This window comes from Eubalaena glacialis, chromosome 3, assembly GCF_028564815.1.
Source record: "Eubalaena glacialis isolate mEubGla1 chromosome 3, mEubGla1.1.hap2.+ XY, whole genome shotgun sequence".
Taxonomy (NCBI): Eukaryota; Metazoa; Chordata; class Mammalia; order Artiodactyla; family Balaenidae; genus Eubalaena; species Eubalaena glacialis.
This window is the reverse complement of record NC_083718.1, coordinates 65,146,919-65,162,458: the sequence shown is the minus strand read 5'-3', so window position 1 is coordinate 65,162,458 and position 15,540 is coordinate 65,146,919. Positions and strand designations below refer to the sequence as shown.

At 34.1% G+C, this 15,540-nt stretch overlaps 1 protein-coding gene across 4 annotated transcripts in view; it reads left to right on the top strand.

Annotated features, from left to right (window-relative positions):
• DCAF6 (DDB1 and CUL4 associated factor 6) overlaps positions 1 to 15,540 on the top strand; it is a 166,001-nt gene that overhangs the window by 78,418 nt on the left and 72,043 nt on the right. For all 4 annotated transcript variants that reach the window (XM_061183138.1, XM_061183137.1, XM_061183136.1 and 1 more), the window contains 3 exons: positions 4,728 to 4,821; positions 6,275 to 6,394; positions 7,770 to 8,030. In XM_061183138.1, coding sequence (XP_061039121.1) covers positions 4,728 to 4,821; positions 6,275 to 6,394; positions 7,770 to 8,030 — 475 coding nt within the window. The remainder of the gene's footprint in view (positions 1 to 4,727; positions 4,822 to 6,274; positions 6,395 to 7,769; positions 8,031 to 15,540) is intronic.

Here is a 15,540-nt window from a genome sequence, read left to right as displayed (position 1 = left end):
CTTGACAGTAATGTTCAAACTCATTTCAGCTCACCAAATATTTACTGGGTGGCTACTATACTACATACTGTACTAAACTTTAGAAAATCAAGGATGACTGTAACAAAGACATGATCTCTCATTCAGGAGTTTACAAATAAATAAATAAATTTATAAAGGAATAAAGTTTATAAATAAATGTGTGAAACTTAAAATAATAGAATTGTATGTAAGAATTATGTTCTATATAAGTAGACCAAAAGAAGGAATAATTGTTTTTGATTGGGAACGTAAGAAACACTTGAGCAGGGTTTTAAAGTATGAATAAAAGTTTAATAAATGATTTTTTTCTTATGTTTTCATATTTTTATATTTTCTTAACTTGTAGGAGTCTCTTTTTATTTCCTATATTATTTCCTTTGTCCTCTAATAATTTGTCTTTCACCCCCCGCCCCTTTTTGTTTTGTCCACGCCTCTCGGCTTGCTGGCTCTTAGTTCCCCGACCAGGGATTGAACCCAGGCCCCTGGCAGTGAAAGCTCAGAGTTCTAACCACTGGACTGCCAGGGAATTTCTGTTCCCCGTCTTTATTTAGCATATTCTGTTGTCTTATTCAAATTTTTTCCACTTCTCATTTTCCTTTATTTTGGTATTCCTTTTTCCTTTTTATTGTCTTTTCTTTCTTTTCGTTTTTCTCTCATATCTTTTTGACATTTTCCCCACCTACCTAGCACATTATTGGACTGCTTTGTTGAATCCAATCTCTCATTTTCTCCTGGTCCCCATAATTTATCCCTAAAAGTATTGCATGTATGCCCTGCTTTTTGAATGTTTGCTTTTATATCACTTTGCTTTTACTAAAGACCTGTTTAGTACCTGCTTTCACTAACTAAAAAATCCAAAGAGGATTTTCGCTTTTACAAAAAAAAGGTGAAAAGCAAAAATGGCATTTGGCGTTTGTTTACAGTGTGCACCCTGAGCAGCAAGTGGCACCACCAAGCTCCTTCCCAGTGAACTACACTCGGCATCTCAGCATCAAACTGCCACAGCATTGAATTGTGTCTTATCTCAGCATCAAGCTGCCGTAGCTTTGAATTGTGTCTCTATCTCAGCATCAAGCTGTCGTAGCATTGAATTGTGTCTGTGAGCATCTGTGCTTTATCTCAGTTTATTTTGTGCATCCATTAGCAAGATGTGTCCTAAGGTAATTGCTTCTTCATTTTACTCCATTTCGACTTATGAAAGTTTTCATAGGAACATTCTGCTTTCAGATAGTAGGGGAAACCTGTATCCAAAATCTGTAATACTGCTTCCCACTCTACTATCAATACTCTGATCCAAGTCATCAGCATCTCTGCTCCTAGATTATTATGGTAGCTTTCTTACCAGGTCCCTGCTTTCATACCCACCCCCTCCAATCCTTTAGTTAGCTACACGGTAGTCAAAGTAATCCTTTAAAATATAAGTCAAATCATGCCACTGTTCTGATCCACACTCCAAATGGCTCCCCACCTCATTCAGAACAAAACTGAGGTCCTTACAGTGGCTTCAAGATCTTATATCATCTGGTTCTTGTTACTTCTACTGCTCTCTCCTTTGTTTACTCTGCTCTAGCTACATCTGCTTACTTGGTTACTCAGACAGGCTAAGCTACCTTATGGCTTTTGCATTTATTTTGCCTGAAATGATCTCCTCTAGATAGCTGGATTTCTTCTTCCTTTACTTCTTATAGGGCTTTTCCTATGTTCCCTTCTCCGTTAGATCCTACCTTACCACATTATTTAAAATTGTAACCCTTAATTATCTGGTACTACCTATCACCCTTTTCTATTGATACTTTATTTTTTCTGTAACACTTACCACTTTCTCTGTATATTTTACTTTTTAATTTCATGTATTCTGTAAACTCTGTGACATTGGGAATTTTTGTATGTTTTGTACATTGATCTTTCCCCAATACCTAGAGTAGTACCTGACACATGAAAGGTGCTAAAAAAATTTTTATTGAATGACTGATTGAGTGAATGCTGTATCATTTTCAGGATTCTTGAGTAGGTTATTTCGCATATCTCAAAAAATCAAACTTAGGACTGTTTTTAACTTGAAGATCTTGTTCCAGAAATAGTTGCTGAGGTTATAACATCAGTTCTTTGCCTGTATAATATAAAAATTTCTCTCTCGTAACCATGGAACAGAGCTCTTAATTCTAAGTACAATTTATATATACAGGGTGAGGCTGTCTCTTTCTGGAAATGATTATTTGTCTGAGATTTTAGACAACTGCCACACTAGGCATCCTCTAATCTTCTGATTATTCTTTGTCACACTTGTGACTTCCTCTGCAGATTTTGTTATTCTCAGTTGCTTTTAACCATACTTACACATAACATGGAATTTGTGGGGTCTTTTTTTTTTTTTCTGTTTCCTTTGCTGAGGATGGACTTTTTTTCCCCATTCTCCTTGTTGCTTGGTATGGTTTCCAGGAGAAAGTAGAAAATTTACAGCTAAGCTGTCACCAGATTGCTATTAAAACCTGCTTAATTGTGAAAGAAAAAAAAAATCAATGAATGTTATGTTAGAAAAGAATAAAAGGGAGTGACCCACAGGATGGGAGAAAATGTTTGCAAATCATATATCTGGTTTATGATTTAGAGTCCAGTATCCAGAATATGTTATATAAAGAACACTTACTACTCAACAATAAAAAGACATTTCTCCAAAGAAGGTATACAAATGACCATTAAGCACATAAAGAGATGTTCAACATCACTAATCAAAACCACAGTGAGGCACCACTTCACACTTACTAGGTTGGCTAAAATAAAAAAGTCAATGACAATTGTTGATGAAAATGTGGAGAAATTGGAGCCCTCATACATTGCTGGTAGGAGTATAAAATGGTGCAGGTGCGTTGGAAAACAGTTTGTCAGTTCCTCAAAAGTTAAATATAGAAGTTATCATATGATTCGGCAATTCCACTCCTAGATATATACCCAAGAAAATTGAAAACATGTCCCCGTAAAAACTTGCCCATATGTTCATAGCAGCATTAGTCACAGTAGCCAAAAAGTGGAAAGAACTCAATGTTCATCAACTGGTGAATGAATATACAAAATGTGGTATATTCAAAAAGTGGAATATTATTGAGCCATAAGAAACAATGAAATACTGGTATATGCTGCAACGTGGATGAACCTTGAAAAATATTATGCTAAGCGAAAGAAGTCATACACAAAAGGCCACATATTATGTTATTACATTTACATGAAGTGTCCAGAATAAGCATATCCATAGAGACAGAAAGTAGATTAGTAGTTGCCAGGACGTGAGTAGAGGGAAAAGTGGGAAATGATTGCTGATGGGTATAGGGTTTCTCTTTAAGGTGATGAAAATGTTCTGGATTAGTGTGATACAAGTAGTTGCATAGCTTTGTGAATATACACCACTGATTTGTCTACTTTAAAAGGGTAAATATTATGGTATGTGAATTATATCTCAATAAAAAGATGTTAAAATGTAACTGTTAAAGGGAGTGATTAGGAGTGTCAGATGCCATAGACATCAAATAAAATAATCTCTGAAAGGTGCCATTTGAATTGCAAATTGAGTTTTCATCATTTTATCATTGATCAGTGAACTTAGTCGTTGATCATTCACTGGTGATATTGGTGAGAATGAATTCAGTGGAAAAATGGGAACGTAAGATTGACTTCAGTGAATTGAGAGAGGAGTGGTAGATAAAAATAGAATGAATATAGACTTATTTTTTAAAATTGGGGTATAGTTGTTTTACAATGTTGTGTTAGTTTCTACTGTACAATGAAGTAGAGTTCCGTGTGCTGTAGAGCAGGTTCTCATTAGTTATCTATTTTATACATATTAGTGTATATATGTGAATCCCAGTCTCCCAGGTGATCCCACCCCCCGGAATATAGACTTTTTAAAAGAGGCTTGACAGTAAAGCTTCAGAAAGCATGAGAAAAGAGTGTAGCTGGATAGAAATATGAAATTGAAGTGTTTTGTTTATTAAAAATGATAAGAACCTTTAGCATATTGTGAGGAAGAACCAAGAGAGAAGAGACGAATGTAAGTATAGAGAGAATAATTGTTCAAGGAATGAAATAAAAAGCACAGATAGAGATTAAGCTTAAACAAAACAAGTGATCCATCTCCTGAGAAAGATTGGAAGGAATTAAGAAGTAGATATAGGTAAATTGTAGAATGCAGCTGAGGAAATTGATGTCATTTCTATAGAACTGACTTTATTTTCTCTGAAGTAGGAGGAAAAGTTAATAGTTGAGAATGAGAGCAACAAGGTAGAGTAGAGACACTGAGGTGAGTAATGCAGGGTTGGAATAGGTGCTGGGGGAGAACCAGAGAGCAAATTGTCAATAATAATAATAAAATAATGATTACTTCTATTGCCAGTTAGGTATTTAGGTACTTTACCTAGACTATATTTATCATCATAATAGAAAACTTAGGCTCAATGTAGTTAGATAACTTTCCTCTTGTCAGTTGGAAAGTGATACAGGTAGGATTAGATATCACATTTACATGATTTTAAAGTTGCATTCAAACTTTAGGTTGAAGATAATAAGTATAGGCTGTCAACATCAATGGATATTTATGGCTATCTTTCATAGTTTGATTAGCATCTCAATAAAGAAAGTAAGAAGATGGAAAGAATCTATTAGACTTACAGTGTGCTTTAAGAATTGAGCAAATGAGTTTTCTCCTCATCTTTTAGTTACGGCAGCCTCCAGTTAAGCGTTTGAGACTTCGTGGTGATTGGTCAGATACTGGACCCCGAGCAAGGCCTGAGAGTGAACGAGAAAGAGATGGTAACTATACTTTGGTCAGCTTTTTAAAAATATGGTATTTAAAAATTAATATTTTAACTCGTTTCCATTTTTTTCACTATTATAAGTGATGCTGTAACAAACCTCTTCATACATATCTTACCATACTTGTGCAAGTGTATCTTAGGATAAATTCCTAAAAGTACAATGTGTGGGTTACTGGATAATTACATTTTAATTTTGATAGTTATCAAATTACCCTCTGAAAAGTATGCACTATTTTGTATTCCCACTGAAAGTGTAAGAATGTCTTTTGCCACAAAAAACATTGGGTATTATCAAACATAGTAATTTTTGCCTTTGTATTTGATATAAAGAGCAATGAAAACTCACAGTTTCCAATCTGAGAGTTTTATAAGAGCACATAAAAAAATTGTTTTTCCTCCTGTTTTTTCCTGGGTCTTAGTTGCAGCAGGCAAGCTCTTTAGTTGTGGCATGCGAACTCTTAATTGTGGAATGTGAACTCTTAATTGTGGCATGCGTGTGGGATCTAGTTCCCTGACCAGGGATTGAACCTGGGCCCCCTACATTGGGAGTGCAGAGTCTTATCCACTGTGCCACCAGGGAAGTCTCTTAAGATGGCACATTTAAAATAGAAGTAATGTGTGTGATTTTAATAAACTGATCTATAGCAAAAATCTTATTCTAATGATTTCTGAAATCTTTTAAGATCAAAAGCATATTTCCCAATATATTATTGTTGGTATTATTTAATATATTTTAAAATATAAAGCTACATTATATAAAGGTAATAAAGCATAAAATAAATTCTGTTTTCACAGAAAATTCAAAAACAAATGATTTCCATTTTAAATTATATGATTGTAAAATAGAATTGTCACAGTTTCAATTTGATGTGATACTTAATTTGAAAATGTCCTTAAGAAAATACTCATATATTTGAGGGGAGAAAAGCGGGGAGGAAAGAGATAAATAAAAAATTTTCTGGTTTCCGTTAATTTCAATTATGTGGAATTTGCAGTAAATGATGATAAAAATAAATTAAGTTTAGGGAAATTTAAGTGAGAGGGCAAACCTTCAGTTTAAGGAAATTTAAGTGAGAGGTCAAACTTTTCTTTCAATCTGTTCAACTTAGAATTCATGAGCCCTTCCTAGCTGTCTACTCTTAGAACTAAAGATGTGGGTTGAGGTTGGGGTGGTAGTGTGGAAGTACCTAAGAATTGGCAAACATGTAGGAGATGTAAGTCCTGTTCTTGAAGAACTCAAAATAGAGATGGAGAGTCATTCATATAAACATTTACTATAAAATGTGATGATAGCCCTAATAGGTTTATGTATACATTCATATAATTTATTTAGGCAATTTGATTTTTTAAAATTGCTTTCATTTTAAAGCCTTCAAATCAAGGTTTTTGCATTAATGAAAGATCCTGACCTATTCCTAAATTCACTGATAAGACCTGTGTTGTCATAGGAGAGCAAAGTCCCAATGTGTCATTGATGCAGAGAATGTCTGACATGTTATCAAGGTGGTTTGAAGAAGCAAGCGAAGTCGCACAAAGCAATAGAGGACGAGGAAGATCTCGACCCAGAGGTAATTTTTGTTATTAATTAAAGTTACCAGAAAACCTGCAAAAACTATTTATTGAAGTCAGTTTTATTTATATCATCTAATGTGTACCATGTTTTATATCTTTAGTAATCATAAGGTTCTTATTGTATTGTGTGGAGCAGTAGAGAACAAAGGGTATTTGGTATAATTTGCTCCTCTAGACCTAGCCTTCATTTTTTGCTTTTCTCAAAAAAAGTAAGAGACTCTGATATCCCCTATTGTAAGTACTTTTGTATGTGCTCTGAGAAGGGATATAGATAAAACTCTTTAGATAACTTTTATATAATTAAATAGTTTCTTCCTTTGGTTACTTATATACAATGGCTGTCAATTGCTGTTTCTGGTGTTAGCTGACCTGTTTTCATATTTTGGTTCACTACTTTCCAGCTTTGTGGTCTTTGGCAAGTTACTTATCTCTGTCAAAAATCAGGAGTATGAAAGTTAACTCCTAAATGTTTTAAGTCCCAAAATGAAAAATTCTGTTGAATTTCATCCATAAATGGTTCTTGTTAAATTCTGCATACAAACTTAAAAAAATTTCTTAGACTGTGGATTTGCTTAAGAGTTATTACATTTGTGCTTAAATTTAAACTAAGAAATATTTAAATCAAGATGATTAAAAGAAAAATTTTTATATTCTGTAGTAGTTGGATCTTGCAAGACATGAACTTGATTAGTTCATTCTGTCTTTCTTTTAATAATATAGATTTGAAGCAAAATCAAGGAAATTTTTAATGTTTATTGAGTATTCTTAATTATTCCTTTGCAGATAGCACAAGGCCTAGCACAACACATAGTAGACATTCAAGCCTTTTAAAATCATGACTGCATCATGTTATTTTAGTGGTTAAAACATTACTGCTAATGAAATGGGAATCAGGAACTTAATCCTGTTATGACCTATTTGTAGCTTTACTCTTGTTAATAAAATTTTTTTATTAAATATTTTACCAAGGACATTATGTTATAGAGTAGAAATATATTAATATAAGTCCATATCCTATTATGCAGCTATTAAATCAGAATTATCATCTTCAAACTTAAGGAACTAGACATTATTTATAGGACTCTTTCAAGCTGTTATTTAGCTTTGTGTAAGTCAAGCTACCATACTGAGCATTTTACTTGAAAGGTTGATTATTATAACAAGAATGTGCCATAGGTAAATTTTTTACCCCTATTAATTAGCCTGGTGGGTGCTTTTGATATCCTGAAATTATCTGTTTCTCTGTGTGTGTGTGTGTGTGTGTGTGTGTGTGTGTGTCTGTGCACATGTATTTCTTGAACATATCTCTAGAGTAGTTGGTTTTGGAAAGCATTTAGTATTTGAATTTGTATTATGATGTGTTTTTTGAAGGTGGAACTAGTCAGTCAGATGTTTCAACTCTTCCTACGGTCCCATCAAGTACTGATTTGGAAGTGGGTGAAACTGCTATGGAAGTAGACACTCCAGCTGAACAGTTTCTTCAACCTTCTACATCCTCTACGATGTCAGCTCAGGCTCATTCAGCATCATCTTCTACAGAAAGCCCTCATTCTACTTCTTTGCTGTCTTCTCCAGTCAGTGAACAAAGGCAGTCTGTTGAGGCATCTGGACACCATACACATCATCAGTCTGGTGAGGATGTTACTCTTTAAATAGGCTATGGTTCATCTGATGATTTCTGATAATGAAAACTTCTTTTTGGGCTATTTTGAAAGATATTAAATCACATCAACTTATTCTTGCTGGAATAAATGATCAAAATGACATGTAATATGTGAATGTGTAACTTAAAAACAAAATTCAAGTATGCCTAACTTGCATGAATTTTAACAAATAGCAGGAATCTTCAGTTTACACAAGACAGTTCTTTAAAAAATGTAAGTACCAGCAGATAGTGTTTTGGCATAGTTTAATGCACTTGACTTAACAATTACTTTTATAGACCATTATAGACCAAAATATCTTTCTTAAGCTTTTTTGGTTGTCTGTGTTAAAGTGATAGTGAAAATATAGCCCTGATTATTATTAGATCCATTGTATTTATGTTTTTTTAATTATTTTTCCTCAAATCATGACATACTTTTAATACATTCTTTATGATGAATTTTATGTGGTCTCTTGTCAACAATGTATACAATTTACCAAAAGAATTATTTCTCCTATATTTACATGAAAAAAATTATTTTAACAAATCCTTGTCTTCTTGGTATTTGATGTTAGTGAAAAAAATCAACTCCTAAATTCTGTTAAAATTGTGTTTTCCTCTCAATATTACAACTCCTCATGTTCAAACACCCGACCCCACCCCCAGCTATGGAATGTGCTAGTGTTTACATCAGTAATCTTTAGCAGATATGTCTGTAGTTTACTTGACATTTTAAATATATACATGTAATTATAATAACCAACAAGATGTTCATTCATATTTTTCTTTGAGTTTTTATAAGGAAGTATATTCCTCAATATATAATCAAAAATATTAGCAACTAAAGATACATCTGGCATGCCTCAGCTAAAGCCTATAAAAAAAATTCCTAACAGCTTAACTGCCAAGCTGTCACTTTATTCTTGCTTCTCTGAAATCTGATGCCAGATCACCAAATATGGGGTGTTTTAAATTAAGCACTCTTTTATCAGTATATCCCATTTTTGGTAATTCATTTTCAGTTTCTATGGGAATAGAAGCCAGACTCAATTATGTGGCTGTTAAATAACACTTGTATACAATTTACCTATAATAATAACCTAAAGATGAGCTATAAAATTAGATTTTCCATATTCTAATTGATACAGCATTTCAAGTTATGGGAAAATAAAATATTTTGGAGGGTTAGGGAAGTCTGGACAGAATCATTTAAAAGTTTGCTTTTCAAAACAGGTAAAATTGGTAAAAACAAGACTTTTTAAAGTGATAGCATGCTTGGGAATAGTCTTAAAGATTCTGATCAATTATAAGTTTGGTCAAAACTTAGCAAGAAGATTCCCTATCTCATGTTCACGTTCCACTGAATCTTAACTGCTTCCAATTGTTTCTTAAACACATTTCTGAGTAAACTACTTAGTATGGAATTTCATTTTTCCTTTTTGTCATAGATACTTAACACATTCTAATACTACATTTGAAATTACTAAATCCTTTTTAATATTTGATGTAAGTATTAAATACTTGAATACTATTTCTATTTCACTGAATCATTGAAATAGAAAAAACCATTTTTGTGATGATCAAGCAACATTGAACATTACTTGGCACTTTTGTCTATACATTTTTCAAAGAAACATAGGAAATACTTTTAACTTGTAGGTTATGGAAAGAATTTTGGCTGACTAAACTATGGAAAATTGGAATATTTCCATGTTACCAAGACAGTATTGCTGTTGAGGAAGATGATTTGATATTAGATGTAACATCTAAAGATTATGTCTGTGATTGTTTTGACAGTAGGCCTTTCATAATCCCAAAGTTTAGCATTTTAACAATAAGGACTTAATGCTCTTTATGTTTTGTTTTGTTTTTTTTCTCAATATTTTATTCACTTCTAAGTCCAGATGGGTTTGTGGATAGTAGGAATTGTCCATGTAGGTGGGAGTATCATCCTAGAGCCATGATTTCTATTATTGCCTTGCATAGAGATAGAGAAAACAGAAAGTATGCTTCTTGCCTTGCTGTGGATACCTCTTTATGTAAATGTTTGTATCTTTCATTCAGGTCCCTTGCATTTCCTCTGTCACTTTTACTGGATTGAGGGAGAGGGACAGTGGGAATGTGAAGACTTGCCTGGCAAAACTCCATCTCTGACTGAACCTAATTATTTGCCTTCTCTTAGTCTGCAACTGAGTCACTGATAGTGAAGAAATTCATGACCACAGATTTCATTGGCACTCCGCGTTAAAGCAGTCTTCCAACACTGTTGCTCAGCATCTAGACAGAATGTCTGTTTCACACCTTCATGTCTCTCAAACTTTTAGCACCGCCCTTTACCCTCATCCCACCCCCTAGCTGATAACCTTCTTTCATTCACAGTGGGGAAAAAAAGCGTTCACTTTCCTACTTTTGAATCTCCCAACTTTCCAGCATCTATACTCACATTGTCTGTGACAGAAGCAGTCACATTTTGGGAAGAAGTGTATCTGCTCCTAACAAAAGCTAGCCAGTGCATCTCTTTCCAGCTTCTCAAGGACTTTGCTCCTTCTCCTGCATCTTTATTATTACCTTTTCTACTGAATTTTTCCTTTCCACCTCAAACATGCTCTATAATTATCTTCTGTCTTAAAAATATCTCTTAACTGTCCCATATTCCCTTCCAGACTCAAGTCTTTGCTCCTTTTATAATCAGAGTCTTCAAAAGAATAGCTTACATATACTGTCTCCATTTTCTTACCATCTTCCACTTATTTATCAACCAACTCCACTCTGCCTTTTAACCTCCTTTTCCACTGAAACTTTTTGTCAAAGTCACCAGTGACTTCCATTTTGCCTATTTTAAAGTATACTTCTTTGTTCGTAGTTAGTAGATTTTTTAACCCAGTTGCATTTAACATAGTCTGTCACTTCTTTTTTGAAACACTTAACTTTTTTGGCATCTATGACACCACTTTTGCCTACTTACTCTTATTAGCAACTCTGGCTGGTTTTCAGTAGCCATTTTTGATATTTCTTATTCTATAATCCTCAATATTTTAGTAAAACCCCTAGTCTGTGCTCTCTTCTCTACATGCACTCTATCTCTGGTTAATTGCGTCAATTCCCATAGCATTTAATATCTCCTCTAAGTTGATGATTCCCAAATGTATATTGACAATCTGATTTTCTACCCTGAGTTATAGACTCCTGTGTCCAACTGCTTATTTGACTTCTTTTTGGTTATCTTTGGACATCTTAGGTTTAATGTGTCCAAACTGAAATTTAATTTATCCTCCTATCCTTCCCGTCTCACTAATCTCTTTCATCTTGGTCATTTCCTATCTCAGTAAATTGTAACTACTGCTCATGTGCTTATTTTAATAGCCTGTGAGTTACTGATTCCTTGCTTTCCTTCATGTCCCACACCCAATCCATCAGCAAGTTCTGTTGGTTCTGTATCTAAAATATGTTCTACTTCTTTCCATCTTACATCATTTGTTGTCCACTAATTGATCTCTCTTCATTTACTCTTGTTCCCTTATAGTTTATTCTCCATGCAGCAACCAGGATGAGTATCTTAAAATGTTAAATCAGGTTATATAGTTTTGTTGTCTAAAACCCCTCAAAGACTTCTAATTGTGTTTATAAATATAAATACAAGAGAAAAAACTCAAACTCCTTACTGTGGACCTAAAAGAACCTATATGGCTGGGCCCTTGCCTATCTCTAGCCTCATTTCATGCCACATTCTCACTTCCTAATGATCATTACACTCCAGCGGTACTGGTTTTCTTTCAGTTCCTTGAATGTGCCAAGTTTTCTTCTGCCTCTTTCTTTTGGATTCTGAGTCTTTGTACTTACTGATCTCTGTACCTGAGAAGAAGCTCTTCCTTTTTTATTGGTTCTCAGCTCAAATGTCACCCAAGGGAGGTCTTTGATAACTACCCTAGCTAGATTCATCTTCCTTTCCTATCCTCCCTAAAATTTTATTTTCTTTTATATAGCCCTATTTATTTCCTGAAAAGTACTTATTAAAATTTGTAATTATTTTATTTTTTATTCATTTGTTTATGACTTATTTTCTCTTATTAGAAAATGCTCTCATAAAGACAGAGATTTTATTTATCTTTTTCTACGTAAGCCTCTTTTTCTTCCCAACAATAGTTACTCTTTAATGATACTGTTAAGACTGTTATCTTTAAGCTAGTATAACCTATATAGAATATTTAGCTATATTATAGTCTTTATAGTTTCAGTCCCATTTCATTCATTCTGGATGTTTCCAGTAGGCTCCACAAATTTGATGATACCTAGGGAAGATGCTGTGAATGGACATCCAGTCATTTATTGCTTTTGGATCCATTATTTGCCCTTGGCTGTCCAGACCACATAAGACTGAATAGATATTTTTTCTTACTTTGTTCCAGAAATATTTTATGGAAATACTTTTAAAAAATCATTTTGATAAATGATAAAATCAAGACAGAAATATGGGTAGGAAGAAAAAATGGAGCCACAGTGAGGTGAATATATAAAATGCATACCTGAAGAATAGTGTATCTAGAGGGGGCCACAGAGTTGGCTTTGGGTATAGTAGCTGAATTAGGAAGATAAAATATACTAAAGTGGAATTTGAAGTCAGTTGGTAGATCTTTTTTTAAAATTTGGACATCTTCACCCTTCATATTCTTGAATTTTATTTTCATTCACATAGACCATTTGAAACTACATTCTATATACATAACCCAGAATCTAACATTTTGATTCTTATGTTATACATGGTCTTTTCTTGAATATTTAACAAAAGACTGTGCCTTTGAAAATATGGTTATAAGGTTATCTATTTAAAAACCAGATAGGGGGCTTCCCTGGTGGCGCAGTGGTTGAGAATCCACCTGCCAACGCAGGGGACACGGGTTCGAGCCCTGGTCTGGGACGATCCCACATGCCGCGGAGCAACTGGGCCCGTGAGCCACAACTACTGAGCCTGCGCATCTGGAGCCTGTGCTCCGCAACAAGAGAGGCCGCGATAGTGAGAGGCCCGCGCACCGCGATGAAGAGTGGCCCCCGCTTGCCGCAACTAGAGAATGCCCTCGCACAGAAACGAAGACCCAACACAGCCAAAAATAAATAAATAAATAAATAATGCAAATGAAAAAAAAAAAAAAGAATTCAACAAGTATTTAAAAAAAAAAAAAAACCAGATAGGTATGACTGTGAGCTGATAGGTTAAAATGAAATCTTCATAGTTTTATTTATAAAAAGTATTTCAAAGTAACTATAAAATATTTTTTTCTTTCTTAGTAATGCCTATCAGACATCACTTTTAGTTGTTTCTTAAACTAAGTCTAGAAATGTCTTCATTTTGTGTGTTATCTGTAAGTTTTTTCCATGGTAAGGAGCTTCCTATAATGAGAGAATGTTAAATGAGGCATTCATTCCAGTGTGTTATAGTTTAATTGCCTCCTTTGGTCTTACTTTAATCTAAGAAAGAGAAGGTGGTTTCTTTGGATTGGATGGGGATATCAGTACATACAAAACTCAGTTTTGGGGGCTCACCTTGAGAAGTGAGTCACCTAAAGGATCCATGTGTTTGTAATTAATGGACCACTCAGACCATGAGAATTGAATTTTTTTAAGATAGTGTTTCATGGCTTATGCGTGGATTCCTGCTTATTTACAAATTACTGTGTCTGCTCAGGTTTATACATTTATTTAGGTCCTTTCATAATCTTTATAGCTGAATTGAGCTCTGTAGAAAAATTCCTGGGGAAGTAAGAACTCTGTTGTATGGCATAGCAAAGCAAACCTTTCAAAGCCCAGATACTCAGTTTATAGTTTCCTTAAAGGGGATCAGGATCTAGTCAGATGAGATACAGGCAATTTAGAGATTAGAAACAAGTGGAAATATTAGGTTAGTGACTTCCACTTTGGGGAAACTATAAAGAAGAGATCAGATGAACTTGGAAGTCAGTAAAGGAGTGACCAGTTCTAGGAGAAAAAAAACACAAGGATCGCCTGGACAGAGGAGCAAGTTGGGAGTGGGGGACAGTTGATAGCAAGCAGATAAAGTACCACCAAATTAGATATAAAAATAATCCAGTGTCCAGGACAAAAGACCTTATGTATTGGAAGAGAGGCAGGACTTGAGGTTAGAACCAAATGGACCTTTGTTGGGTCAACTATAGTTTATTGTTCTTTTCCATCAGTGGGAATTGTCATTAGGGAGACTAGCCTAGAGTCTTTCAGAAAAAAACAAGAAGAGCAAGGTTAGTAGTTTCAGGAGATGAAAGTACAAATTTCCCATTAGCAGTTCCTGACTCTTTGTTGAGGATTTTTTTGTTATTGTTTTTAAAATTCAACCCAAAGGTATTCAGTGTATTCACTTTCAGTTTTGGCTGATGGTAACAAAAATTTGTTCTCCAAGCATTTATTCATATTACAAATTATATATGTTTGTTTATACATTTTTAAAAAGATGTAATGTGTATGTGTCTTATGTGCCTTTAATACTTCAAACTGCTAGCAGAACTATTTGTTTAGACTGGTATTTCTGCTTGGAATTTTTAATTCAATATTTGCCTTTCCTAGTTAGCTGCATGATGACTTCTTTCTCTAGCCTCATTTTTTTTTTTTAACTTGGTTGGGGAGACATACAACCAGCCTTCAAGTAAGCAAACAAATTCTTCTTTGAAAAGCACTGGGAGCATTGAATTAATGGTTCATGACATTATCATAACTAAATCTTTTTTTTTTTTGGTAACTAAATCTTAATTTTCCAAGTTATAGAGCACCACTGCTTATATTTAGAGCCTGCTATTGGATTTGCTACATCACCTAGTGGGTCTAGGATGGAGACTCATATCCCCATAAAACATTTGGCAGTGCAAGAGAGAGGGTTTGAAACAACCATGAAGTTGGGTGAATTTTTTGTGATTTTTTTTTTTTTTTTTTTCAGTTTTCTTAGCAAAACTTGACATATCTGTAATCTCTCTGTTTATGGTAATTTCCTTTGAAGTATAAAATGACAAACTTTATGGCTGCATAATAATGCTTTATTTTATGTTGCTAAAAGTGTTACTACTATGCTGACAGTAACTATGGAATATGTATATACCTAAAAAGAAGGCACTCTGCTATTGAGCGTCACAGTTTATTTGTTAATGAATACTACCCTACTTGGTACTGGAGAACTTTCTAGGAGGAACTAGCAATGAAAGACTATGATGACACTTGAATTGTTAAACCTTAACTGCCAATTGCATAAAATTCTTTATAAATAGGGGACATGGTAACAAGAGGTTAGCGTCTCTGGCATGATTGATTCTGAAACAACAAACCAAATTTTACACTCTTATAATCTATATAAAAGAGGCTGAAAGTTATTTGGTAGTTTGTATAATTTGCTGTCAGTGTCAGTGAGAGAAATTCCATGTGCTCCCTCCATCAAATCTACAAACTAATCTCTACTCATATACTCTGCCTCCTCTTTGGTTAGAGTGGATGACATTTTTATGC